The sequence below is a fragment of the Hakea prostrata genome, chromosome 9 (genome assembly GCF_041222555.1).
Source record: "Hakea prostrata isolate BN-2017 chromosome 9, UWA_Hpros_2, whole genome shotgun sequence".
Taxonomy (NCBI): Eukaryota; Viridiplantae; Streptophyta; class Magnoliopsida; order Proteales; family Proteaceae; genus Hakea; species Hakea prostrata.
Genome location: NC_142608.1, coordinates 7663444 through 7691296, shown reverse-complemented (window position 1 = coordinate 7691296; position 27853 = coordinate 7663444). Strand labels below are relative to the sequence as shown.

At 35.6% G+C, this 27853-nt stretch overlaps 2 protein-coding genes across 2 annotated transcripts; both read left to right on the top strand.

Annotated features, from left to right (window-relative positions):
- Positions 1–7860: 7860 nt before the first annotated feature.
- On the top strand, positions 7861–11903 carry LOC149004427 (G-type lectin S-receptor-like serine/threonine-protein kinase At1g11410). Its single transcript, XM_089168158.1, has 7 exons — positions 7861–9184; positions 9274–9402; positions 9486–9703; positions 9811–10021; positions 10680–10917; positions 11354–11504; positions 11592–11903. Exons 1-7 carry the CDS (start codon positions 7903–7905, stop codon positions 11901–11903), a joined length of 2541 nt encoding a protein of 846 aa, XP_089024284.1. The 5' UTR covers positions 7861–7902.
- Positions 11904–19786: 7883 nt separating this feature from the next.
- LOC149004426 (G-type lectin S-receptor-like serine/threonine-protein kinase RKS1) lies at positions 19787–24502 on the top strand. The gene is made up of 8 exons (XM_089168157.1): positions 19787–20598; positions 21228–21808; positions 22402–22530; positions 22609–22811; positions 22934–23144; positions 23242–23479; positions 23839–23989; positions 24102–24502. The coding sequence occupies exons 1-8, from the start codon at positions 19796–19798 to the stop codon at positions 24411–24413; spliced, it is 2628 nt and encodes an 875-aa protein (XP_089024283.1). The 5' UTR covers positions 19787–19795; the 3' UTR covers positions 24414–24502.
- The last annotated feature ends 3351 nt before the right edge of the window (positions 24503–27853 follow it).

Genomic DNA, 27853 nt, shown 5'->3' with positions numbered 1-27853 from the left:
TTGCCTCCATGGATGTGTATGAAGCTTGACTTCATTTTTCTCAGTTTGCTTATACCGGGACCACAACAGCCTAGTACGACATTAACATATATTTGCAGCCGCTGATTGATGAGTTGAAAGTGAAAGAGTTATGGTACAAAGGTGTTGAGACTTATGATGCTGATAAAAATGAGGTGTTCAAGCTAAATGCATGTTTATTATGAACTATGAATGATTTTTTAGCTTATACAAACTTATCAGGCTGGAGAACAAAAGGCAGACTTGCTTGTCCTTGTTGCAATGAGGATACTGATCCCACTGGCTTAAGCACTTCAAGAAGTTTTGTTACTTGGGCCATCAAAGGTTTTTCTAGAGGTCCATAGATTTCGTTGTGAGGAAAGGATCTTCGATGGCTATGAGAGCAAAGAAGCCAATTGAAGGAATTATCAGGTGAAGACATATTGGAATAACTCTATGGAGCTCAAGTTTCCCCCATTGGGCCCAAGGGAAAAAGAGGCCGCGGGCTCAAGAACTTCCACTGATGGAGACGGAGTTCTGTGGCTTTGTCCCATGATTGAGGGCATATTGGCGGTGATATCGGCCTTTGACAAGCCGGCCTGCCGCGCCGGCCGCGGACCCCCAAAGTGGGGGGAAAAAGTTGCATTTACTACCATCTTGTTACCATATGTCCAATGATGACAAAGAGAGGTTTTGCAATGTGTTAGCTGGTATGAAGGTTCCAGATGGACTTTGTAATAATATCTCCCAATGTGTAGATGGCCGACACATCTCAGGATTGAAGAGCCATGATTGTCATGTAACGATGCAGCAACTCCTCCCACTTGCTTTGCGTGGTACTTTGCCTAAGCATGTCATCAAAGTATTATTAAAGTTAATGTGATTTCTTTTGTGGACCAACATGGCACTATGCATGAGGAAAGGTATCCACATGACAAGTAGTATGAAATGTAGTTTACCTTGCATTGGGCTAGAATTATCCTTGAGATGTATCAATACTCATACAAATGGTGTGGTGAGGAAGTGATGACTTAATCCCCTAGCCATGGTGTGATGTGACCGTACCCCGATACCCCGGGATCCCAATAGAGGTAGCCAGTCCTTGAGAGATTAGAGTGACGAGATTTCTCAAAGGAGGCTGGTGTTATAACTCAATATGTGTCGGCCATAGAAATTAACACTTGTTAGAGTATAGAGGCATACTTGCATAGATATATTAGTCTCATTTCATTTACATTTATATTTCATGCATGGTATATGCATTGAAAGCGCAACATGTGATTTTGTTAACCTCATTGAGTTCTGTGGAACTCATTCCTCGAAGATACATTTTCTCTAGACTCTTTTACAAGTTATAAGGACTGCATTCTGGAGTATACGTCGTCGACTGAGCTGTATGACATCTTGGCGGGTAGAGATGTGGAGACCCATGTCAATGCTTGGACTATTCTTTATGGTGTTCAGCCTTTTTAATCGAGATTTGATTATTTTAGAGAAGTGGTAGCGTTTGACTAGGATTGCGTAACTCTTATTTGAGAAATCGAAGGATTAATCTATTTTTTTCTTAAACCTTTCTTTATAATTTTGAGACTTCCGTTGTTTTTTTACATTAACTTTTACTTCAAATTTGATTATACCTTTGGAGTAATTTTGGATAATTGTTATAACTTTGATATTTGATACCTTTTTTTATTCATTTACTCTTTGGATTATGTTGTATTATATTGTGTGGTTATTGAATTGGTCTTGAACCTAGATCCTGTAGTGTATTGCCCACACATGTATTTGGGTATATCTATTACTAGCTGGGTGGGGCGTGTCACCATAATCATAGATCCTACAAACCTTAGATAGAACCCTGAAGAGAGACCATTGGATTAGGAGAAAAAGAGGCTTTACCACACACACACACACAAAAAAAAACAAAAAAAAAACAAAAAACAAAAAACAAAAAAGCAAAAAACAAAAAGCAACAAGAAAAAAGAAATAAGATAAAAAAGAAAAAAGAAAAAGCAGAAAAGCAAAAAACGAAAAGCAAAATGAAAAAAGAAAAAGAAGAAACAAATTGAACTTCCAGGAAGCTCAAATACAAGAATCAAAGTCATAAAAATTAATAATGCTTCATACATCCAATACAAAACCTGAATTTTGAGCCAAGCTAGCATCTCTTGAGCTGATGGTAAACCCCAACTCTTCCTTCGTAGTTTTCCTCCAAATAGGAAAAGAGGGAAGAGCAGACCCAAACTTAAAATGGATTGGAAGAACAAATTCAAGATCACATTGGATGGATTAGGTAGCTCGAGACGAGGCAGTCGGCTAGGGTTTCCAAATTCATAAAATCTTGTTTCTTAGATGGTTAGGTTTTTGGGGTTTTATTTTGAATTTGATTATTATAGGGGTTATTTTTTTTGTAAATTTAAGATTTTTTTTTAACTGAATCGACTGAGTTCCCATACTACCCCTTATTAAAACCAATAGATGGAACTTAACATGTTCGAAAAATTAAAGCCTGTCTAAAATGTGAAGTATTATTTTGACATATATGATTTTTACTAGAACAAATATTGATATACACATTCTATTCGGCAATTAATTGCTTTGGTCCTGCAGCCATTGAATGGTTGCTGCGTGATTGGGTTTAAACCCAACCACTCGTTGTATCTCTTTTTACTTAAGTGATTTTAAGCAACCAATGGTCGGGGTTTAAATGCCGACTACGTGGTGAAAATCCAACAGCCACATGACAGTCCCATGCATTAATTATATAGAACGGAAGCAAAAATCCGTTTTATTCAACACCCCATGGATAACTGGGACATCGTGGGCTCAAAGGCATAGCACAGAGAACACAACTGAGTGCTTTTTCGTGTCTGCTGGGTTTCAAACCCAAAGTCTCAAAGAGAATAGTAACTTTATTACAATATTTCTCATTGCCAATAGACTTTGAACTGTCATTGCCCTTGAAGGTGCACTCTAACTGTGATGTTCTTCCATTACTTCACTGTACTCTTATATTTAATTATAGCTTTTCTTTTCCCTATGTTATTCTTCCCTTTCTTTTATGCATAAATCATTGTACCATTAAAGTGAGCAGTGTGAGTGTGATTTCATCAGCTTTAGTTTATTCTTCAGTTTGCATTATTGATACACGAACTCAAATACCTTTTATCAAATTCAAAGTCTCATACATTTAAGAGCAAATAATGTTTAAGAGAAGCCAACACTGTGGCTCATTCTTTAGCCCAGGAAGCCCTAGTGCTTGAGACTGCACTGGTTTCGTAAAATTTCACTGTCTGGCTGAAGGAGCTTGTTCCTCAGCCAAAGCCTATGTATCCTTCAATATAGTTTTGTTTTCTACCAAAAAAAAAAAAAAAAAAAGAGCAAATAATGTTTAGGTTTAAATTTTATATTTTATATTTAATAATTTAATAATTTTTTTCTTTTAATAAAAAGTCATTTGTGTTAATAGGAAAAGTGAATAAATTTGCATATGTTGGCATAATCAGCTACATCAACTTGACCGAAGGAACAGCAAATTCAAAGTGTTTTCCAACTTCGAGATGGCGATTAGTATTTCAATCCCTAATACCTAAATCCCCAAAATCTCCACTTTGCTTCTTTTTAAGCTCTATTCGACTTTTCTAGCTCGGCACTTAATATAAAAACATGAATAATGAAAATTAACATGAAAACTTTGAAGGATTTTGCTTGTCTAAATTCACAGTAATACTCGCACTTCGTCTCTGTCCTTGTGTATGTGCTCTCTTCTAGGTTCTTGTTATTATTTTTTTTTTATTTGTTTTCTTGTCCAAGTTCTTGTGGCTATTTTTATTTGTTTACTTATAGCGGTATAACCAAGTTTGTAACCTTTTCAATGTGAAAGTGGGTTGGTGGTTTCCTTGACCTTATTTAAGGAAGAAGAGTGAAAACTTTTCAAGAACTACTTTAATTTATTATAATTGATTGTTCTTAGGTAGTGGCATTATTTGAGCTAGTTTTAACTGTCAAGTGGCGCAACAAGTCTTATGTGTTGCCTTTATCTTATTCGTTGAATAACTTAAAATAAAAATTTGAATCAAGAAACTAAATAAATAAATAAATAAATAAATAAAAAAAACGAATGTAATAGTTAACAAGAAAATTAGAATAATAGAACTTTCAATAAAAAATTAATTTCAGAATTGATTCCCTCAATTGATCATTAACTTAAAGACAAAAACTTTAATTTCGAAAAGATTGGTTATGGTCATTGAGGATCAGTCATCTAACAATCAATCTTTCCCTACTTACTAGATAATCTTTGGATCCCTCCTTTGAGTTATTTCCGTAATCAATAAACATAACTTTCGGATCTGTCATTTGAATCATGTCTATTAATCACATCAAATGTTAAAGACCAAATTCCTAGCCAATAAACCCGAAAAAAAATTATTGTTTATTTAAACTGGGACATACATTCTCATAGCAAATCTTATCGTCAATTATATTAGAATAATAAATAATTTTTATAATTGACTAAGTATTAAATTAATTATCAAACAATAGGCCTCTTGTCTAAGTATTATTCTAATAACATAATAAACATAAAAAATGTATAAATACCCGAGAATTAAAGAAAATTAATTACCCAGAGTCTCATAATTGTTGAAAATCAAACTTCTATTAATCTTGATCGAAAGATAGAATTAAATAGACATGAGAAAGAAGACTTAAAAAAAAATCATGCCCTTTCTTCCTCAGATTTGTGGCTTTCTCTTGTTGTTGTGTGTGATCCTCATTCTCCGAAAATGCCTCTTGTTTATAGAGGTTTCCTAGATTTTGCATTCTTTTCAATTTTGTTATTTTCGTTGTTCTCTTTAGCAATGCAATTCTTCCCAATTCAGTTATTTCCAATCCTTTTCATTGTCTATTCAATGGAATCCATTATTCCTCATTGCTTATTTGATTGTTTCCATTCTCTTTCATGCTAATGCAAGGTTTCTAATTTAGTTACTTTCAAATTCAGCTTCTTCCTTAGATGTCCAATCGCAAGAGAGAACGAAATCTTTGTTTGTTGAATTGAGACATTTTATGAAAATCTTCCAGATTTGGACAAAATCAAATCTTCCATCTTAATTTAGGTCTGATTCTTTGATTTGGTTCAGATTATATGAATTAAAAATGAGGCGCTGCAGTTCTAAACCACTCTTTTTCTAGACTTGATATCCAAGCACTCTAATCTGTCTATATAATAAGAATCCAAATAAACAATCAATTAGTCTCACTAAAATACAAATGATTTAATATAGTATTAATGCAATTAACGACCTATCACTATATCCTGATGTAAGAATTGTTATAAGAATGAATTGTTGCTGCTGTTAATGGCAAGTGAACTCTTTATGTGAGTGAAGAAGAATTGTTTATTTTCGAAGAACAGAAATTGTATCATGGAAAAATAAATATCTATTTTCTAAAGTTTCATAGTGTACATTATGCATATGGTAGGTTTTGTAAAAGAAGTTGCTTTATTAACAATAAGAGAAAAAGAGAGGCCCCCATCCACTGAAAGCCTGAAACACTTTTGATTCGTTTTTTCAGCCTGGGTTCTCTGAAACTTGTTTCCTCTCAGCACCACTCTCTCTCTCTCTCTCTCTTAGTAGGAAATAAGGAAAGAAGCAAGAAGCAATGGGAATTACGCAACCTCATTTCTTTTTGCATCGAACAGCTGTTTGTCCTACTCAATCAAGATTGTTAGAAACCAAGTCGTTTCTTAGTGTTTTCTAATACCAGGAAAATGTTATTCTTTTGGTACGAGTTTCATACACTCACTAAGTTCGGAATGGGATCTTTAGTATTTTAATGTTAACTGGATGGGATATAACTCTTTTGAAGATATGCTAAAGTGGTGGAGAAGGAAAGAAAATGAAAGGACTCATATTTTCTATGGCTGCAACAAAATGTTTGAAGATACGAAAGGAAAAGGTGACATCACAGATGGGTGCTTCAAGCGGTAAAAGGGACTCTTCAAAGGTGTATACTTAAGTCCAAAGGGTGATGTATTGCCCATGAAATCTGCTCCATGCTAAAAGATTTTGGTGGGGGTGGGGGCGAGGGGGTTGTTGTAAGCTAGAGTGGCAAAGAGACCAGAAGAGGTATTTTGGTTTCGATAGTTGGGTGGGTGAAGCTAAATGTTGATGGATGTTCGTTAGGTAACCCTTGAGCTGCTGATTCCGGTGGGCTCTATAAAGATGAAATGGTTCTGCTTTATATTGGCACACAAACAAATTTTGAGGCTAAAGTGGAAGCACACAAATCCTCTGCATTCAGCCGTTCGGCCACTGGATGCCATGCCTGTGGTAACGGGGTTGATTGTTTGGTACTACAGGCAGGACATTCAGCGGTGATGCATAGATGCACACCCTACCCGGACATGGGATCTGGTCCGGGTGGGGGTAAAATGGAATATGGGGTTGCTTTGAGACGTCTAGATAGAGATAGAGAGGGATTCAGTGGCTGCGGTTCACCTAATGACCAAAAAGGAACTCCATGGTTTGTGTTGCAACGACCATACTCTCTTTGATCAGCCATATCTAGGTGTTATTGAAGGGAAAATCATGCATTGTTACTTAGAAAACAAACTCAGTTGTGTACTACTGGGCTAAATCTGCTACGAAAGTATTAACTTCCTACTCAAATTCAGTCATAACATTTAGGTATTGCTCAAGAGTCTGAAAAAGATGCAATGTGCCGTCCTTGACTTAGATTCTTAGTAGGTGTTAAAGGGCTAATTAGTGCCAATTGGCATTCCAGAGTATTAGGGAACCTAATTGAGTCCACCATGGACTCAACCATTGCACAATGCAAGAAACTAAGTCAAGGACTTCTAGCACTCATCTCAAGAGATTAAGTTGAAGAGTTTCACCTCATGCGCATCAAAGATAACCAATTCAAACGTAGAGAATCTTATCCTACATATAAAAACTACTCTTAGAGTTTCTTCTCAAGTAAACTGCCTCAGTAGATGGACTCTTTCATCAACTATGATTCTCATCCAAGACCATTTGAAAACTCTTTGATTTTTTTCTACAATAATTATGTACAAATCAATTTTAAAATAATAAAAAAACACTGCAGCCCTTTACCATCGTAAGTTACACATCTCAACCAAACCAGATTAACTCTACTGTCTCCTTCTCCCTTCTTGCTTCCTATTTCCACATCAAATAACGATTTTATCACAGACCAATAAACGTAACTCTATATTAATATTCTATTTCATTTAATATAAATGGTCTTTTACCTTAAAAAATATTAATGTTAATATTTGCATAGTGTTCCACAGCTGGACCGCACATTGTCGTCAAATTTGATGGGGTTGCCATTTGGGCTGGTTTGGATTTTCTGGGTTTCCTCTCACATCTGTCTGACAAGAGAAATACTTTCAACGCAAAATGCTAGTTTATTTGGGATTTTCAACCATGATAAGAGGATTTTCAAGTCCTCGATGGCAAAATATAACATATGATTAGTTCTCGGATGGACTTTACATGCAGTTGATTGGGTTCGTGTAAAACGGCATTGTTTTCGGTACAAGGAAACAGCGAGCAATAGCCTTTTCTCTTCTTCTAAAATAAAATATGAAAATATGAAATATTCAAGTGTCCAACTCTAGAGGATGCACTGAATACTATATATACATATTTTGCCATAATCTGTATGTATTAAAAAAATACATCCAAGCGTTAGAAGATGCACTGCTTACTATGTTCGCCATCTTCTCCTTAAATTATGTAAAGTTGCAGCTACTCTAGAAGCACTCTTGCATTCGGTTCCATCTCCGTGTATTTAACTCCTATGGTGATTCAAACTAGAACTAGTTGTGAGTTGTACCTGACGAGGAAACACCAATAATCATCAAACATCATGTTGCTTCTCAGATGGTTATTTTTTCTTCTCTTCTACTTCTGCGCCTTTGCCTTCCCTCCCATCTCTTCACTTACAGACACCCTAAACCCAACCCAGTCCATCACCGACGGCCAAGTTATCGTCTCCAATGGTGGCAATTTTGCTCTGGGTTTCTTCAGCCCTGGCAGTTCCAGTTACAGATATGCAGGGATTTGGTACTACAAAGTTCCTGAAACCACTGCAGTTTGGGTCACCAACAGAGACAACCCACTTAATGATTCTTCCGGAGTCATCTCTCTTGCCCTTGATGGGAATCTCATCGTCTCTTCCAGTAGAGATCGGAGCCTTCCACACTGGTCCACCAATATCTCCATAGATGTCAACACGACCTTTCTGAAGATTCTTAACTCAGGAAACCTGGTTTTATACGGCGTCAGCGGCAATAAATATAGAATCCTATGGCAGAGCTTCGATCATCCAACACACATGTGGCTTCCTGGAATGAAACTAGGGTTGGACAAGAGGACCGGTTTGAACCGGGTTCTTACATCCTGGAAATCCAAAGACGACCCTGGTCGTGGGATTTACTCTTTTGGGTTCGATCGAAATGGTTCACCTGAGATGTTATTGCTCAAAGGGTCGAGCATTTCTTGGCGAAGCGGCCCCTGGAACGGTCGCGTGCTGAGTGGAGTTCCAGAGATGACTCAAGCTTACCTATTCAGTTACGATTTCGTGAACACTACCGACGAGTTCTACATGATCTACTTCATCTATAACTCTTCCATCTTCTCTACATTCGTGCTGAACGATTCTGGGTTTGTTCAGCGATTGACGTGGGTCGACAGGAACAGAAGATGGAACATATTCTATTCGTCACCTAGAGATAACTGCGATTACTATGCACACTGTGGGAACTACGGGGGTTGTAGCACGGACCACACGGTGGAGTGTTCGTGTCTACCAGGTTTCGTTCCCAAGGCTCCTAGAGATTGGTATCTGAGGGAATGGTCAGATGGGTGTGTGAGGAAGGGAAGGCTTCGATGTGGGAAGGGAGATGGGTTCTTGAAGTTGGAAGGTGTGAAACTTCCTGACACCTCCATTGCCCTTATAGACATGGATCTGTCTGTCAAGGAATGCGAGCAAGAATGCTTAAATAATTGTTCTTGCACCGCTTATGCCCCTGCAAATATTACTGGCGAAGGCACTGGCTGTGTTGCTTGGTTTGGTGACCTGACAGACATACGATATTTCACTGACGGTGGCCAGGATTTCTACCTGCGTTTGGACTCAGCCGAGCTAGGTTTGTTTACGCCGATTCATTTCGTTTTTGTCTTCTATCACATTTACGTAAGAGTTCATGATGATAGTTTTTCTTTTATCTTTATGTAGCTGCACAAGCCAGAAAAGGTAAAGGATTTGTTCACAACAAGCGTAGGGAGACTATTCTCTCGGTGTCTCTTGTTGTGGGTGTGTTTTTTCTGTCTGCAAGTGTTTATTTTCTTCAGAAAAAGAGAAAAGGTAAAGGCAAATGCACTTTATTTTTCTAATGATTGATTACTGTAGTTTAATAATAACTTAAACCATGTTGGGTCGATGATCAGAAGAAATTGAGAAGCAAAGACGACGGCGAACCGGATTTCTGATTGATTTCAGAACTAGATCTTCAAGTTATGAGAACTCCCATGATACTTGTGATCTCGAAGATAATGGGACAAATCCAGAACTACCATTCATTGAATTTAATGTTGTTGCAGCTGCCACCAACAACTTTTCTTCCACTAACAAGCTTGGAGAAGGTGGTTTTGGTTCTGTATATAAGGTAAATCCTCTATTCCCATGCGTCATTAATGGTCAATATTTAGTTTTAAAATTGATGATATTTGTCTACTGATGGAGAATGGTTGACTGATTGGATCTAAATTTCAGGGTCAGCTGTTGAATGGCAAGGAAATAGCTGTAAAAAGACTATCCAAGAACTCAGGACAAGGGATGGAAGAGTTCAAAACTGAAGTTCTATTGATTGCTAAACTCCAACATAGGAATTTGGTTAGACTGCTTGCTTATAGTGTCGATGAAGAAGAAAAGATGTTGATCTATGAATACATGCCAAACAAAAGCTTGGATATTTTTATTTTCCGTATGTTCTACTTGATACTACCTTCACCCTTCTTTTTTTTAAGCCATTGTTGTCCTTTATATATATATATATCTATATATATATATATATATATATATATATATATATATATATATATATATATATATATATATATATATATATATATATATATATATATATATATATATATATATATATTTTATTTTTTTTTTATTCTTCTGAAAACATAAAAATGCACTCTTATTTTCTGATAATGTGGGTTGATGAGGACTCCATCATCATAGTATATGGAGAAGCACTGGGCGAATGTTAATGTGTTGTTTCCCACTAATGAACAATAAGAAATCAAATCTCCCAGTAAGGTTTCTTTCTGTCAATGTCCATGGTAAGGTGGATCTAAAAATTCGTGGGTTAGTACATGGCTTAGCCCATATAACTAATATATTATAGGAACCATGTCATCTTATAATAAGTAAAGGAAATAGTTGAAGTCATGAGTGATCTTATTTTATATTTTGTGTCATCACTTATGGAATTTTGATAATTTCACTCAAAACTTTGAACAAGAGTTTGAATTTTGTATTTTTTTAATTTTTGTTATTTATGTAAATAAAATTTAGTCAATGAGTATGTGATATTTTTTCAAGTTCAGTTATTTATTTAAACATTTATACAGATGAAAATAAGAAGGCAGAGCTCGATTGGAGAAAGCGATTTGAAATCATAATTGGAATTGCTCGAGGTGTTCTATATCTTCATCAAGACTCTAGATTGAGAATCATTCATAGAGATTTGAAAGCCAGCAATGTCTTATTAGACAAAGAGATGAACCCCAAAATTGCAGATTTTGGCATGGCTCGAATTTTTGGAGGAAATCAAACTCAAGCAAATACAACCAAAGTTGTTGGAACATAGTAAGTACTCTTTCTTTTCTTTTTTTTCGACAAAAAAATAAAAAATAGATTTCACCAATTTTGTTTATATCCTACACCTTTCTTGGAACCCATTAGCACATCAAAAGGTGAGAAAGATTGTCTTGATTATTAGAAAACCCATCAGAAAAACATAAATAACCTATTGAAACAAGAAATGTATTCTCTTGATGCTATGGTTCTATTTTTGAGTAGATAAAACTAATATATATATATATTTTTGCCTACATAGAGCACAGAAAGACTTGTATCTAGTTTACTTGAGTCATGGGTGGGACTTAAATACATTAATACAAAGTCAAATAAATTAGATGAATTAATTTGAATTTGGATAGTATTTAATCCATTCCACATGTCATTAATTTTTATAATTGTTGACATCTTGTATCTTTTTCTTCTTGTTATTTGTGGCATGTAGTGGTTATATGTCACCTGAGTATGCCATGCGAGGCCTCTTTTCAATAAAGTCGGATGTCTTTAGTTTTGGAGTATTATTATTGGAGATCATTAGTGGCAAGAAGAATAGTGTATTTTTCGGCGAAGATCCTTCAACAATTTTAATAGAACATGTAAGGAAGTACATTTCGTTGTCTACTTTCTTTCTACAAAGATATATTCAATTTCCAATTCCTTACAATCATGATTACGTGAAACAGGTGTGGGATTTGTGGAAAGAAGAACGAGCATTGGAGATAGTTGATTTGCCTATCAAAACTGATGGCTATTCTACTGACGAAGTTCGAAGGTGTATTCAAGTTGGATTGTTGTGTGTGCAAGAAAATGCATCAGATAGACCAACCATGTCTAGTGTTGTTTTCATGCTAGAGAATGAAACAAAGATTCCTATGCCTAACCAACCTGCACTAATCATGAAAACAACTAATCTCAAGGGTTTAGACTCATCTACCACAGGATCAGGTTCTTGCTCCATAAATGAAGTTACAATGACTGCTATAGAAGTTCGTTAAAAGGGGAAACATTTATGCATTGTACACTCTGACCCATAGAGGTTAGTAATCCATTGTCTTGTAACTAAACCCTAAAATCTATATTATTTTTTTCCCTTACTGGCAACAAGAGTTACAAGTTAATTAGCAACCCTAGAATTGAAGGGTTGTTTTTCTCCTTATTTTGAGCTCCACAATTTTCGACTAGCAAATATCCATTCAATGGGACCAATACGTACCGAGTGGGTATTTAACCTTAAAGTAAAAAGTTCCCTTCGCACGAAGGAAATTTAGACCAAATTGAAGTGGTCCATTCAGAATAATAATTTTTTTTGGGTAAATGTTGCAATATTTAATTAATATCAAACAACTGAAAAAAATATATCTCTTGTCCTTCAAGGATGTCTTTGCATGTCGTCCAACTCCTAAAGATCGAATTAGAGCTTCCCATTACCCAGAAAAGAAGGAAGAAAAAAGAATCAGAGTTTTCGTCAATTGAGTCACATCCACTGATCATGCCTCCCATATTGGCTCCCTACAAGACACCATGGCAGAGCAGAAGAACACATTGGTTGAGCAACAAAACAACCTAACAGAGCAGTGACTCATTCTTACAAAAATCATGCTACGCTGACAGCAATGGATGCTAGAGCAAACCAAGGATCTCCCACAGCTGACAGTAGAGGTATATTAGCCACTCCACCAGCAGCTTCCTGCGCCTCCTCAAGTCATAATACATTCCAAACCAGAGCAGCTCTCGTGGATTTCCCAAGGTTTGATGGCCATGACCCCATCGGATGGATCTTTTGCGCAGAAAATTAATTTCTTCAAAGTTCATGGAACCCTTGATGATTAGCATTTAGTGATATCATCAATTCATATGGAGGGACTTGCCTTGCAGTGGTTTCAATGGGTTAAGTAAGGCTAAGCTATTTCATACCTAATATGCTTTCACTAGAGCATTAGAAATCAGATTTGGGCCTTCGGATTGTGAAAATCCGAGAGCAACACCAGCAAAGTTATTTCAGACAACAACAGTGGCTGAATACCAAGCTCAATACCAAGCATTAGCTAAGAGAGTGGAAGGACTCCCTACTGAGTTTGTAGTCAGCTGCTTCATCTCTGGTCTTCGATCAGACATCCAAAACAAGGTGAAAGTATTTCGCCAAAAAGGGTTGATGGATGTTGTGATGCTTGCAAGGGTTCAAGAACAGAAGTTAATCGAATCCAAACGATCTCTCATTCAGCCAGTATGCCCACTGTCCAACTCGCCGGCAACCTTTGTTTTCTCTGGCAACGTTAATTTTTCTAAGAATACTGTCTCACCTGCAGCAGCAAATGGGATCCCAAATAAAATGCCTGTCAACAGCAGAGATGCAACAACGTAGGGAATGTGGCCTGTTTTTCAATTGCGATGAAAAGTATATTTCAGGACATCGCTGCAAATCTCGGCACCTATTGCTAATGGAGTTTGACGAAGACGAGATCAATATTGGCGAATTATTGTTAAGGAAGTACATTTCTTTGTCCATATTTTGCTGCAAAGATATGTTCAGTTTCTGATAACTAATTGTCAGATGAATATATGGAACAATATCACGTGTAGGACTTGTAGAAAGAAGATCAAGCATTAAGGGATACTTGATTTATCGATTGAAACTCATAGCCGGCCTATTAATGAAGTTCGAATGTGTATTCAGGTTGGGTTTTTATGTGTAGAGCTTTGTAATCCTTTTGTATTGCAATTAAACCCTAAAAAATTACAAATTAAGTTGGTAACCTCGAGAAGGATTGTTCTTCTCGCCCTTATTGTGATCTTCAGAATTTCCTTCTAGCAAATACTCCATCCAATGGGACCATCTGATTAAGCTCACAAGGTGGAGATGTCTATGTTGGAAGATCTAGGGTTTTCCTCAAAACCCTAATAAAAACCATACAAGAACTAGAATGCGATATAATATTTAGAAAGCATGGGACATACCTTACACCAGACATATGTTGAAGAAGATTAATTCAAGCCTTAAATGCCAAATCTATAGAGTGACGAAGCCTTATCCAATTTCTTTGTCTTTTCTACCGTACCTCTTTCTTGTGGAGACAAAAGAGAACAAAAGAACTTGAGAGATTGCAAGGACCCCATCATAGCTATTTATAATAGTAATCCCAAACCCTAATCCACTTTCACAATGGACCGATTTAGCCCATCTCAAACCTAATAGCAGTGCATTGGCCCGATATATTGAGACATCCATCAATTATTAACCTCAATAATTAATCTAAGCCCACATATTGCTTGGGATAAACTTAACAATCTCCCACTTGGGCTAGATTAATTATTCTATTATGATAAATTGATGTGGCCATGGAATCTCAATCACAAAATTTGTCATTAATCCTTGATCCAGTTAACAAGTTCACTAATGTCGGACAATAGTAGAATATATGTCTTATCATACGGTATATTTCTTTCATCAATCATAACAGAAGTTTAATTACTAACTAAACCGAAATGAGATAAAACAAGGAATATTCAACAATTGTGATCACATAAACGACATTATTCCTTGTAGATCCTTCGTCATATCCTTGAATATCGTCATATTCAAGGGTTGCTTTGAACACCGTCACATTCAAGGCCAACACATATTTAGGCCCAAGGCATGATTAATAGTCAATCCGTCAATTATGACTAAAACCACATTTGGACAATGGTAAAATCACAATTTTCAAATTATCATAACAATGAAGCACAATTAAATGCATACATGCATCAAAACATCCATAAGAAAAATAATTTCTTCATCATATATCAATTTATTAGCTCTCACTAAGTTCTTTCACTAAATAAGCATAAATTCAATAAAAAGCAAATCATAAGATCAGCCAAGTAACAATAATATGAATATATAAATTCAATCATAAAAATATAAAGAACTACTAAGGGAAATAAGCTTCATCTTCTATACTGTCACGCATGGACTCATGGATGAACTTTTTCATTATTATTAAACTTTTCTTGTTGGATGTCATCCATTTTTTATGCTTTAGCTTCTTCTCATGTGTACTTGCAGTGGTAAGGTCAACAACTTTGCCTCTTTAAGAGCCACATCATAATCAAGCAATCCTAGTGTATTATTTATTTTATCTACCTATCTTTTATAGTTTTTCCCAGACAGAGTAAGGATTGAAGCCAAAATATTAGCTTGAGCAAACATCTTTAGGGGAGAACAAAGATTCAAATGAACAATATAAGTGAGAGCATAACAAATACATTCAAGCAATTATATCATGATCATATGAAATAAGAATCATACACCATCCTCAGATATAATACATGTATGAAAATCAAACCATATCAAACATGCTAAAGACAAAACTTTAGCCAACATGAGCCGAAGAAGTGACATTTTAACCTTTGGGTCAAAATATACAAGGCCTCACATGTAATCTTGCAAATATTACGGAATAGCAATGACTTTCTAAAATTCTTTTCACCTTTGGGTGATAAGAAACTTATGAAAATCATATCATACCCAAACATCATAAAGGCAAAAACTTTAGCAAACATGAGCCGATCAAGTAACATTTCAACCTTTGGGTTAAAATATATAAGGCTTCACATACAATCTTGCAAATACCGCTGGATAGCAATGACTTTCTAAAATTCCTTTCACCTTTGGGTGCAAAGAAACTTCTAAATTATCCCAAAATATCTTAATGTATTAATCCACCTTTAAAAATGGAATGCAACAATAATCATCGAAAATCTCATTACCTTTGGGTAAATGAAATTCCTTAAATTATTATTCATTCACACTTGAGTGCATATATCATTATTACTTAGATGACCTCACTTTTGGGCAAATGTCACCAAACTTTGACTATTATGGTAGACAATAAGAACGTGGGGTGATGCCACTTCAGTGGATTACATTCTTCCTCTTATTATTCCCTTAAATGGTTGTGCTGGATACTTAAAAAATAATAATAATAAAATAAAATAAATATAAAGATTTTTGTGACCAGACGAACGAGACAGCACTTCGTCTAGACGAAGGAAAATATGTTTTCTCCAAAAGGTAGCCCAAAACACCCACACAGATAGCATTTATCATACCATATCAAAAACTTCATGAAAAATTCAATAAACATAATAAAAAAATCAATGAATTAATAATTCACACAAATTATTGCAATCATCCCATTTGGATCCCAATAGAAAATCAAATCAACAAAATCTAGTTCCATAATGATTTAGAGTTTCAATTAAACCCTAGATCCTCCCATTGAATCCAATCTAAAATTAAATTAACATAATTAGAACTTTGCTTTCTATGAATCTCCTTTCTCAAAATTTCCCTTTAAAACTAAACAATATAATCTATAAAAATTTATGACTAAAACGAACAATCAATTATAGTTTTGTAGGAAAGGCTCTGATGCTAATTGATTGAACATCTAGGGTTTTCCTCAAAACCCTAATAAAATCCATACAAGAACTAGAATGCGATATAATATTTAGAGAGCTTTGGACATACCTTACACCAGACGTATGTTGAAGAAGATTAATCCAAACCTTGAATGCCAAATCAGCAAAGTGATGAAGCCTTCTACAATTTCCTCGTATTTTCTACCATACATCTTTCTTGTGTAAAAAGAAGAAAACAAAAGAACTTGAGAGAATGGAGGGACCCCATCATAGCTAGCTAGTTATAATAGCAATCACAAACCCTAGTCCACTTCCACAATGGACCGATTTGGCCTATCTCAAACCTAATGGCAGTGCATCAGCCCGATGTGTTGAGACTCCCATCGATTATTAACCCCAGTAATTAATCTAAGCCCACATATTGCTTAGGATAAACCTAAAAGGCTAATCCTAAAGTACGAAGTTCCCTACACGTAATAAACACTCTTTAGAGTATTTGGACTCTTTTTTCCTTCTTCACAGAGGTCTTCTAATATTTGAGTTAACATTAATTTCTTCATGCTGTGGGACCTCTTGTATGAAAATGGACATGATTTTCTTATGTTGAACTTGAATATTTCCTAGATTGTTAGGTTTCAGATATCCTAGCTTAACAAGTTTCAAACCAATTGATTTCTAAAGCAATGCTAACAACTCAAAAGTAATCGGTCAAGGTAGGAGGCAACCAACCGAATATTTCTTTCTTCTTCACATAGGTCTTTTGATATTTGAGTTCACATTCATTTCTTCATGAGTGGGACCTGTTGTATGAAAATGGACATGATTTTCTTATGTTGAACATGAATATTTCCAAGATTGTTAGGTTTCACATATCCTAGCTTACCAGGTCTCACACCTATTGATTTCCAAAGCAATGCTAACAACTCGAAAGTAATCGGTCATGGTAGGAGATAAGCCTGGTATGTTTTTTTCAATCAACCAGATATTTCTTTCTAAATATCTATGTGCACACTAAGGTTGTGTTGGATTGACAAGAAATAAATAGAGATGACAAGAAAATTTCATGATATTGGGTTTGATAAACATTCTTCCTATAGTTTTTAAATTTTGTCTTCAAAATGTGAACATGTCTAACCAAGGTTTCTAGCTTATTTTTAACTCAAAATTAAAATTTTTATTTTATTTATTGGAACTAAGGGTTGCCTATGCCAATTTATGCGCTTCTTGATTACATCTTTTGGGGTTAGTTTTACATTTAATTAATTTAAATATAAGGTAGGGCTTCGCCCCTGGTCTTGAGGAGATTCAAACTCTTATCCTTTCGCAGATTTCCAAACTAATGCATCTGAAAATTGATCAACCAACAAAAACTTGAAAAACAGGAGTGAGATACAGGCCGACTCAATGGTCAGAAAGCCTCCTTCGATGGTTAAATCAATGAATGCATGATACATTAAACATGCACTTAATGTCATACCCGACTTCTAAACGTAACCATATTGATTTCTTTATTAATTGTTGTTTTAATTGGCACATTAATTGGCACATTAATTGGCATCCTAATTGGTTTTTAAAATTTTTTTAGAAAATTTTTAAAAATTTTTTTAGAAAATTTTTAAATAAATAATAAAAAATAGAAACCCATCAAAATTATGAAAAATTCCTAATTCCTTTTCCCAATATAGATATTTATGGAACCCTCATCAATCATTTGACTCATACCCATTGTTTTCCTTTCTCTCTTTTTTTCTTTTCCTTTTCACTAACAAGTCATAATACCCAAGAGTCAAAACCCACAACTTACTTATTATCAATCGTCGCCTTTGTCAGTAAGTAACTTACCTCTTCTTTTCATAAATTGTTTATTTAATGTTTTGGATTTTCATCATATACCAAAAACACCTTATTCATAACCTTCTTTTAGTGTTCACTTCATAAGAATCATTCAAACAGAAAGAATTCAAACTTTATGATAAAATAGAATAGATTCAAATATGGAGGTCTAATTTAACCCTATATGGCCTAGAACAGCCACACAATATATGTATTGGATATAGAGACCAGATCACTTTATTCTTATGATATTGATAAACTAGTCTATAGTGGTAATTTGAGTTACCTCCTCATTATCTCTAGTATTCCTTTAGCATATGATTCTGAGACACAAGCCCCATCTAACATACATAGATTTTTTTTATTATTAGTAGTAAAGACAATATTTAGTGGATTTAAAGGTTATGTCATTAATTGACAAATGATTTTTATGTTCATTGCTTTAAACAATGTTTTTGGTTTTTATGGGTTATATGAAAAATGTTTGTTTTATAGTTTCCTTGTTTATCTTGAGGCCGAGATTCAAAAGAATGAAAAATGTTCTCAAATTAGGTTTTTGTCTATCTATATATAAATTTTTTTTAATTGAAGGTTGTTTTCATTTTTGGAGGCATAAAAATTTTGAAATTAATTATGAAAAAACAAGCTATTGATTTTTTAAAAGACAAAACCCCCTTTTCCCCTCTATTTTTGCTCCCGTACTTATTCAAATCAATCATATTAAAACACGTATTATACATGTAAAGTATAATTGCTGTACACGATTTATTTAGTTGGATTATTGAAAACATACCATTTACTATATGGACTCATTAGTTGTTGTACGTATTCATACTCGAACTTACTAACTATGGTAATACCATGCTTTCAATGTTGTATGTCATCTCCCAAACATTGTAATCTTGATGGCAAGAAAACGAGGAGACCGTTGTGTCTTGTCTAGTTTGGCTGTCTTATTTTTTGGTAAAACTAGTCCATCGCTTAAAGCTCCCACTTTAAGGAAGCACTCTTGGGGGAAAAATGCTGATATTAGATTTTCCTTTCCCACCTGCGTATAAGATCGATGAAAAGAAAACACTCGTGAGTTGTGATATGTGAGTAGCGTTTGGATGGGACTCACCTGCACATTACACGAAATTACACAAATAATTACTACAAAGAACACAAATGCAATAATTTATGTGATTCAACATTACCTACATCTATGGGCATAATAGACTTCTTCACTATGACGGTGGAAATACACAACCTGCATAGTACTTGAAAATTTAGAACCAAACCAAACCCTGTATCTAAAACTAGATATCCCTCTGCACCATCTCTCAACTCACACTCTCAACCCTATTTCTTTCTCTCTTTTTAATTTGCTTTACTTGGGGCTTCCGGCAGCGCATCCTCGTTAATGAGGAGCCTCACACACTCTAATGTTGTTGATTTCATTAATTACTCCGTCCTTGAGAGTGTCAACGACACGATGTTTGAAAAGATGGGCCACATATTACAAACAAAGAAAAAAGAAAAAAGAAAAGATGGGCCACAGGATAGGGATTTCCAACTTGTGCATTGATGATTCTAGAAAACAATTAAGGAGTCGTTATTGTGAATGGAATTACCCTGTTCTTGTGTCAATTGCATCGTCTGATCTCAGTTCATGATCATTTTTCTTTTAAGAGTACTTCTCAGTGTTCTCACAGAGAGAATGAGAGGAAGACATCGATCAGATGGCATGTTCCGTCCATTTCTATGCTTCTTAGTCTTCCATTTCTGTGCCTCCACTGTTGCCGCTACGGCTTCTATTAAGGACACCCTACACCCAACTGAATCAATCACCGACGGCCAAACTGTTGTCTCCGCTGGAAACAATTTCACGTTGGGCTTCTTTTGCCCTGGAAAGTCCAGTTATAGTTACGTAGGTATTTGGTACAATAAGATTCCTGAAACCACCGTCGTGTGGGTCGCCAACCGAAACAATCCTATCAACGATTCTTCTGGAGTTCTCTCCTTTGCCCAGGATGGGAATCTGGTCGTGTCTTCGCGTAGAAGTCATATACCAGCTGCTTTCTGGTCCACCAACGTCTCCATAAGTTCCAACTCCGGATCCACCTTTCTGAAGCTCCATGACTCCGGAAACCTTGTACTGTACAGTGGCAGCAGCAGCGGCACCGGCACCGGCGACGACAACAGTATCCTCTGGCAAAGCTTCGACCATCCAACACACATGAGTCTGGCAAACATGAAACTAGGATTTAACCGACGGACCGGACTGAACCGGGTCATGACATCATGGAAATCCAAAGACGACCCAAGCAGCGGGATCTACTCGTACCGTTTCGACCCACGTGGATCACCACAACAGTTCTTGTACAAGGGTTCAACCCCGGTCTGGCGATCCGGTCCATGGAACGGTCAAAGGCTAAGCGGGATCCCATCAATGACACAAAGTTACCTTTTCAGGTATGAATTTTTTTTATAGAAAAAATTTATATACTGTTTCCTTTTTTCTTTTTTTTTTGTAAACATATTTATATGCCGTTGTTGACATCTTCTTTTTTTTTTTTTTTGGTAATAAATTTCCATTAACGGATGCAACCCGCGAACACCTAGGCAACGGGCCCCGGCGCCCGCGCCGGGGCCCCCGCGGCTCCGCTTGCACTCTAAAGTATGTTACCATACATAAGCGAGCTTGATCTATACTAGCATGGAGCCCGAAGAACAATGCCTCAATATTGTCTCCATTTCCTAATCCTCCTAAGCTGATATATTTTTACTGGTCCTCTCAAAAAAGTCTCACACACCATCCCGTGTTGTTTAGTTGGGTGTTAAGTGCCCCTGCACACGTTAAAATAGACAAGTGAAACATTTAATTTAATACTAGAAGCAGATTTACATATGCATAGAGTTCAATTGTGCAATATCTAATTCCTCCATTTCATGGCCTATATGGGTTAGCGACCTCCTAAGCGTCAAGTTTAGGTCTTTGATCCATTTTGACACATTGCATAAGACTATTGATGTTGGGGGCTTGATTATTGAATACCTTATTATTTCTTTCTCTAGATACACAATAACATAACCCCCTTTAGGTACAATTTCACCAACACAACCGACGAGCTCTACCTCATGTACTACAACTACGACTCCTCCATCTTCTCACCACTCGTGTTGGATGACTCCGGGACCATCCAACGAATGACGTGGGTAGAGAAGGATAATCGATGGACCACATTCTTTTCGGCACCAACCGATAAGTGTGACTACTACGGACACTGTGGAGCCTACAGTAGCTGCCGCATACAAGAGAACACTGTGGAGTGCTCGTGTCTACCGGGTTTCCAACCCAGGTCTCCAATGAATTGGTACTTAAGGGAATGGTCGGAGGGTTGCATGAGGAAAAGAAATCTTGGGTGCGGCAAGGGAGATGGGTTCTTGAAGTTGGAAGGCATGAAGCTTCCTGACACCTCCAGGTCTCTAGTCGACAGAAGTCTAAGTGTCAAAGAGTGCAAGCAAGAATGCTTCAGGAACTGCTCTTGCACTGCCTACGCCCCGGCAGACATTACTGGCCGAGGCATTGGTTGTGTTGTTTGGTTTGGCAACTTGATGGACATCCGGTATTTCAATTCTGGTGGTGAAGATTTATACCTACGTGTGGATGCTGTGGAGCTAGGTCAATTCATTTATTAAATTATTACTTTCATCTTAGGGTCTTTTTGGTATCAATTTTCATTCCCATTTTCTGACATTTTATTTTTTTCAGTATTCATTTTTAAAGTCATTTTTTGTTTAAAAGAATAGAAAAAACCCCTTAAAATTCATTCTATTCATTTTTGTTAAGTCAATTAAATTCCAAATGCAAACTAAGGGTATAAAAACATGCATTATTTTTTTTAGAAATTATATTACTTCTCCTTTTTCTTGCTTCCAAACCTAAATATCTGTTCTCAATTTTCATTATCATTTTACCAAAAAAAAAAAAATTTCATTATCATTTCTAATCAAATTTTCATTTTGAGATATCAAACGTATTTTTCATTTTATAATTCATTCTTGACAAAGGTTATCAAACCATTTTTATTTTTATTTTTTATTTTTTTTATTTTTTTTTATCAAAAATAGATTCTTGTATTTATTTCTTTTAAATAGACAAATTAGAGAATGAGAATTGATTAACCTAAAAAAAAAAAGAGAATGGGAATTGATACCAGAAAGGTCCTTAGTCTTTATACAAGTATGACTTCATGACGATGGTTTTATGTATAGCTGCACATGCGAAAAAAGATAAAGGATTTCTTCAAAACAAGCGGATTGTGGGGATTCTATCGATGTCTCTTGCTATGGGTGTTCTTCTTTCTGTTGCATTTGTGTACCGTTTCCTGAAGAAGAGAAGAGGTGAAAAAAAATCTTTTTGCATGGTTAATTACTCACAGTAATATCAAGCAAATTCTAATGTCAACAACAACCGATCAGGTAAGATTGAGAAGCGGAAGCATAGTAGGTTCTTCTTTGATTTCACTAGTTCAACAAGAAACTTTACTGGAAGAAATGAGCTTGAAGACATTGATTCGAATGCCGAATTACCATTCATTGAACTAGAAGTTGTAGCAGCTGCCACGGATAACTTCTCTCCCAATAACAAGCTTGGACAAGGCGGTTTTGGTGCTGTCTACAAGGTAACTTCTCTTCCGGTTCTTCAATAACTATTTATCTTACATTAATAGATTCCAAGCATGGTCAGCAATACTAAAATCTGTTGTTGATTTAAGGGTTAGTTGGTTTTAATCTAAATTTTCAGGGTCGGCTGTTAAATGGGAAGGAGATAGCTGTTAAAAGACTATCTAGGACATCAGGGCAAGGAATAGAAGAGTTTAAAAATGAGGTTCTATTGATTGCAAAACTTCAGCATAGGAATTTGGTTAGCCTTGTTGCTTGTTGCGTTCATGAAGAAGAAAAGATTTTAATCTACGAGTACATGCCCAATAAAAGCTTAGACTCTTTCATTTTCGGTATGTTATTCACTGTCATTAACTACAAATTTGTATTTCTATTTACTTATTGTTATGGTAAACTCATTCAAACTATTTCCTGCAATGCTCTGGACAGATAACAGTAAGAAAGCATTGCTTGATTGGAGAAAACGATTTGATATCATAGTCGGAATTGCTCGAGGTGTTCTTTACCTTCATCAAGACTCCAAATTGAGAATTATTCACAGAGATTTAAAAGCGAGCAATGTATTACTAGACAAAGAGTTGAACCCCAAAATTTCAGATTTTGGTATGGCACGAATATTTGGAGTAAACCAAGTTCAAGCAAATACAGTCAAAGTAGTTGGGACATAGTAAGTTTTTCTTTCCTTCTTCATTATTGCATTGATTACCTAACCATATATCAAGTTCTTCCATATATAAGATAGTATTTAATGTTGTGAGGTTAAATTTTAATTGCATATTTGATTACTACTGAACCACTTGAGTAGAACTCTCACACATCTCCATTGATGTTGAGGAGTTCCAATATGAATCAAAAAATTGGAATTTGAACAACGCAAGGTGTATAAAGTTCATTTGTTCAAATGCCAATTTTGCTGCCAAATCCAAAGATTTATCCATAGGCTGCAAATGCAAGATGCAATATTTTATTTTTGTTGTCTTTTTGGACTTGATTAATCTTTTTTTTTTTGTTGTTATGTCAATATAGTGGTTATATGTCACCAGAATATGCAATGCAAGGGATTTTCTCAACTAAATCAGATGTATTCAGTTTTGGGGTATTATTATTGGAGATCATTGGTGGCGAGAAAAATAGTAGTTATTTTCATAAGGATCCTTCAACAAATTTAATAGAACATGTGAGTGCATTACTATTATTATTTTTTTTTTCTTGTTTACATCGTTGTTAAAAAATATATTTCAGTTGAATTCCCAATGATTTGGATAATAAATTTAATAGAATAATTTCAGGTGTGGAACCTGTGGAAAGAAGGTCGAGCATTGGAGATGGTTGATTCCTCGATTGGTGAATCATTCCCTCCTCATGAAGTTTCAAGGTGTATTAAAATTGGTCTTTTGTGCGTGCAAGAAAATGCATCAGATAGGCCAAACATGTCAAGTGTTGTTTTCATGCTAAAAAATGAGACAAAGATGCCCACACCTAACAATCCTGCTTTTATCATGAAGAGGACTCTTAAAGGTCTAGATTCATCAAGCAACAAGACAGAGACAGGGTCATGCTCTATAAATGAAATCACCACAACTGCAGTATATCCTCGATAAAAATAATAAGAATATCAGAACTACTTGTGTTTTACTTGTTAGGATCTATGCTTTATAAATGAAATGTATAGATTGTTTAATTTTCAGACAAACTTGGGGGGGGGGGGGGGGGGGTTTTTTTTTTTTTTTTTTTTTTTTTTTTTTTGGGGGGGGGGGTGGGGGGGGTGGGTGGGGGTTTTTTTCCCCAAAAAAGGGGGACAAAAATTTTTTTTTTTTTTTTTTTTTTTTTTTTTAAATTGGTTTTTTTTTTTGTTTTTCTCCCTTCATTTTTTCTTTTCGTTAATAGGTTTATTTATTTATTTATGTATTTTTTTATTTTATGCCAATACACTAAGAGGTGTTAATCGAATAATCGTTACCAATTGAACAATCTTCTAATGGTAGCGACTCTCATTTTTTATGTTCATGCAAACCTAAATCATATTAGAATCATTGGATTCTAAGTAAGACGAATATTTAAAACCTTATGCTATGTAATTAATGCTCACAAAGGAAAATAACTGATTTAGGCGAAGTTGAAAACTTCATAGAAACATGCGTTTGTAGAAAATCTTGTATTCCACATGAACTTATAAGTTTATATTCCATAGGAACTTGTAAGTTTAAGCTCAAATTACAGATAAGTGTAAGGGCAATATATAAACATTGACACTAGAAATTCAAGTAAATTGGAGAATATATGGGCCTTTGAAATCCTTATTGATAGTTTGTCATAAAATGTCAAAAAACCCAGGGAATTGCAGGGAATTGGGGAAAAGGAAAAACATTTTATACACTATTCTACATTGCCATTGTTAAAACGTATACCACAAAATAGTGAATCGAAAAAAATACAAAATTAAAACATACAGATAATTAATGTGGTTTACAAACCAATATGGTGTGCTACGTCCAAGGGTGAAAAGAAATGGCTTTTCATAGAAAGAATAAAAAAGAGATATCACAACCAATCGCCAAGAACAGAAAAAAAGAAAGATGCATACCAAAGTGGTCTTACAGGTGCAAACAAAAAAAAAAAGAAAGATGCATACCAGAGTGGTTTTTTTTTTTTTTTTGTTTTTTTTTTCTTTCTTTCTTCTTTTTATTTTTATATTTTTTTTTCCTTTTTTCTTTTCTTATGGCTTTTCTTGGCACTTGTATGAGCCACTTTGGTATGCATTTTTTTTTTTTTTTTTTTGCATCTGTATGGACCACTTTTTTGTTTGCATATGTATGAACCACTTTGGTATGCTTCAAAATAAATGAAATGAAAAATGGGAAAAAAAAAGAAGAAAAAAAAAAAAGCATATCAGAGTGGCTCTCTCTCTCTAAAAAATATGCATATCAGAGTTCTCTCTCTTAAACAGAGCGGTCCTATATATAAAACGACCTTCAAAGACTTGTCACCCATTTTAGACTCAAGGTCGTTAGGCATTTACTAGATGCCCCATTCTATAAAGCAAGAAGATGATCAAGACTGCTAACTCTTGTCCTACAAGGAAAAACCTTGCAATAATAGCAAGAAGATGATCAAGACTGCGACATCTTGTCTTACAAGGAAAAACCTTGCAATAATAGATTGTCTACTCAAATCTCTCTCTTGTCTACTCAAAACTCTCTCTCTCTCTCTGGCTAAATTCTTGATTTCCCATTTAAATGGAAAAAATTCCAAATTGTCAATGGTCTATTTCTTTCAAAATTCCAAGTTATCCAATATTAACTTTTCTATTCATTTAAAATTGAATTACCATTTTTGTCACACCCCACCCCCCGGCTTCCCCTGTCCCCCTGTTTCCATCACTGTATTATTTGTACGTTTTCTTTCCTTTTCTCTCCTTCTTATATTCTCGTTTTTTTTTTGCTTCTTTCTTTGGGTCCCCCCTCTTGTCGGCTCTCTTTCCCTTCTTCTTTCTCCTTGCTTCCTCCTTTTCCTCTCTCTTCTTCTTTTTCCTCTTCCTCTCTTCCCTTCTTCTCGTTCCCCCCCTCTTTCTTTTTTTTTTTTTTTTTCTCCTCTCTTCTTCTCTTTCCTTTCTCCCTCTTCTTCTCTCTCCTCTTCCTCCCTCCCTTTTCTTCCTTGTTTTTCCTCCCTTTGTTTCCCCTCTCTCCTCCTTGTTTCCTTTCTTCCCTGTCTTGTCTCTCTTTTCCGTTTTCCCCTCCCCTTCTCTTGTTCTCCTTCCCTCCTTTTCCTCTGCTCTTTGGCCCCTTCTTCCCTGTCTCCCTTTCTTCTCCTTCCTCTTCTTTCCTCGTCCTCCCTTTCTTTTTCCCCTCCTCTCTTTGTCTCTCCCCCCCTCTCCTTCCTTCTCCCCCCGTTTCTCTTCCCTCCCCTTCTGCTGCCCTTTGTTTTTCCCCCCTTCTCCCTCCCCTCCTTTGTTCCTTCTCCCGGGCTTCCCCTTCCCCTCTTCTCTTTTCCTGCTGTCCCCCCCTTGTCTTTTTTTCTCCTCTCTCTCCTTCCATTTCATGCTTTGATTTCGCGGAGCAACATCGAAGTAATAATAAACATAAATCATAGCAATTCATATTTAACAAAAGACATAAAATAACCACAAGATAATACTAAAGCAATACAAGATATCAATAATGAAAAGTCGACATCATTACACATGTAATATAAAGTTAAGTATATTCCTCACCTTTTACTTTATTCTTCCTCCAATGATCAATAATTCCTTCTCACAAATTAGTGACTAAAGATATATTAACCTATTCATGCAAAAGAAATAATTATCACAAATTAGAGCCAATTTGGGTTTCAAATGATATCTTAAAATCTTCCCCAAAACCCAAATATGAAAACTAGGTTAAAAAGGGTAGTTCTCAACCTCACTAATGAATGGTCACTAATTTGCCACCAACTCGAAGTTTATAATGAAGCAAAACTTTGGGAAAATCTAATTGGAAACAAAAGGATCCTACGTTACCTTCAATTTTATTAAATTTGACCAAAATCAAAATGCCCCAAATTTGGCTCTCATAAATCACCCGTGGGTGACCTAGAGAATCAAATTCTAAAATCTTTTGCAAGGAGATAAATCAATACTCCCAAACTCAAGGGAAACATTAATATAAGAAAATATAAGCATCTAGGGTACTTATCATTATTCCCTTTCCGGATCCCTCAATAGAAGAGAAAAGATATCACTCCCACAAACTAGGAAGGGACATTAATACAATAAAGGAAAGCAATACCTAACAACCTTCCCTTTCAAGATTCCTTAAAAGTAAAGGAGAGAAAATACTCACAAAATTGTGAGTAAGAGAAGCATTTAAAGAAAACTAACCTTTCGTAACAATTTTGCAAAGATTCAGATCACAGACACCTTCGGAAGAATGGAAATCGCTCCTCTATTTCGTTTATCCTTTTCTCCAAAGCCTCCGCCTCTTTCTAACCTCCAAAAATGCGTTTACGGATGAGATAAAACATAAATAGGGTTTAAAAATCCGAATTTCCAATTTGCCCCTAA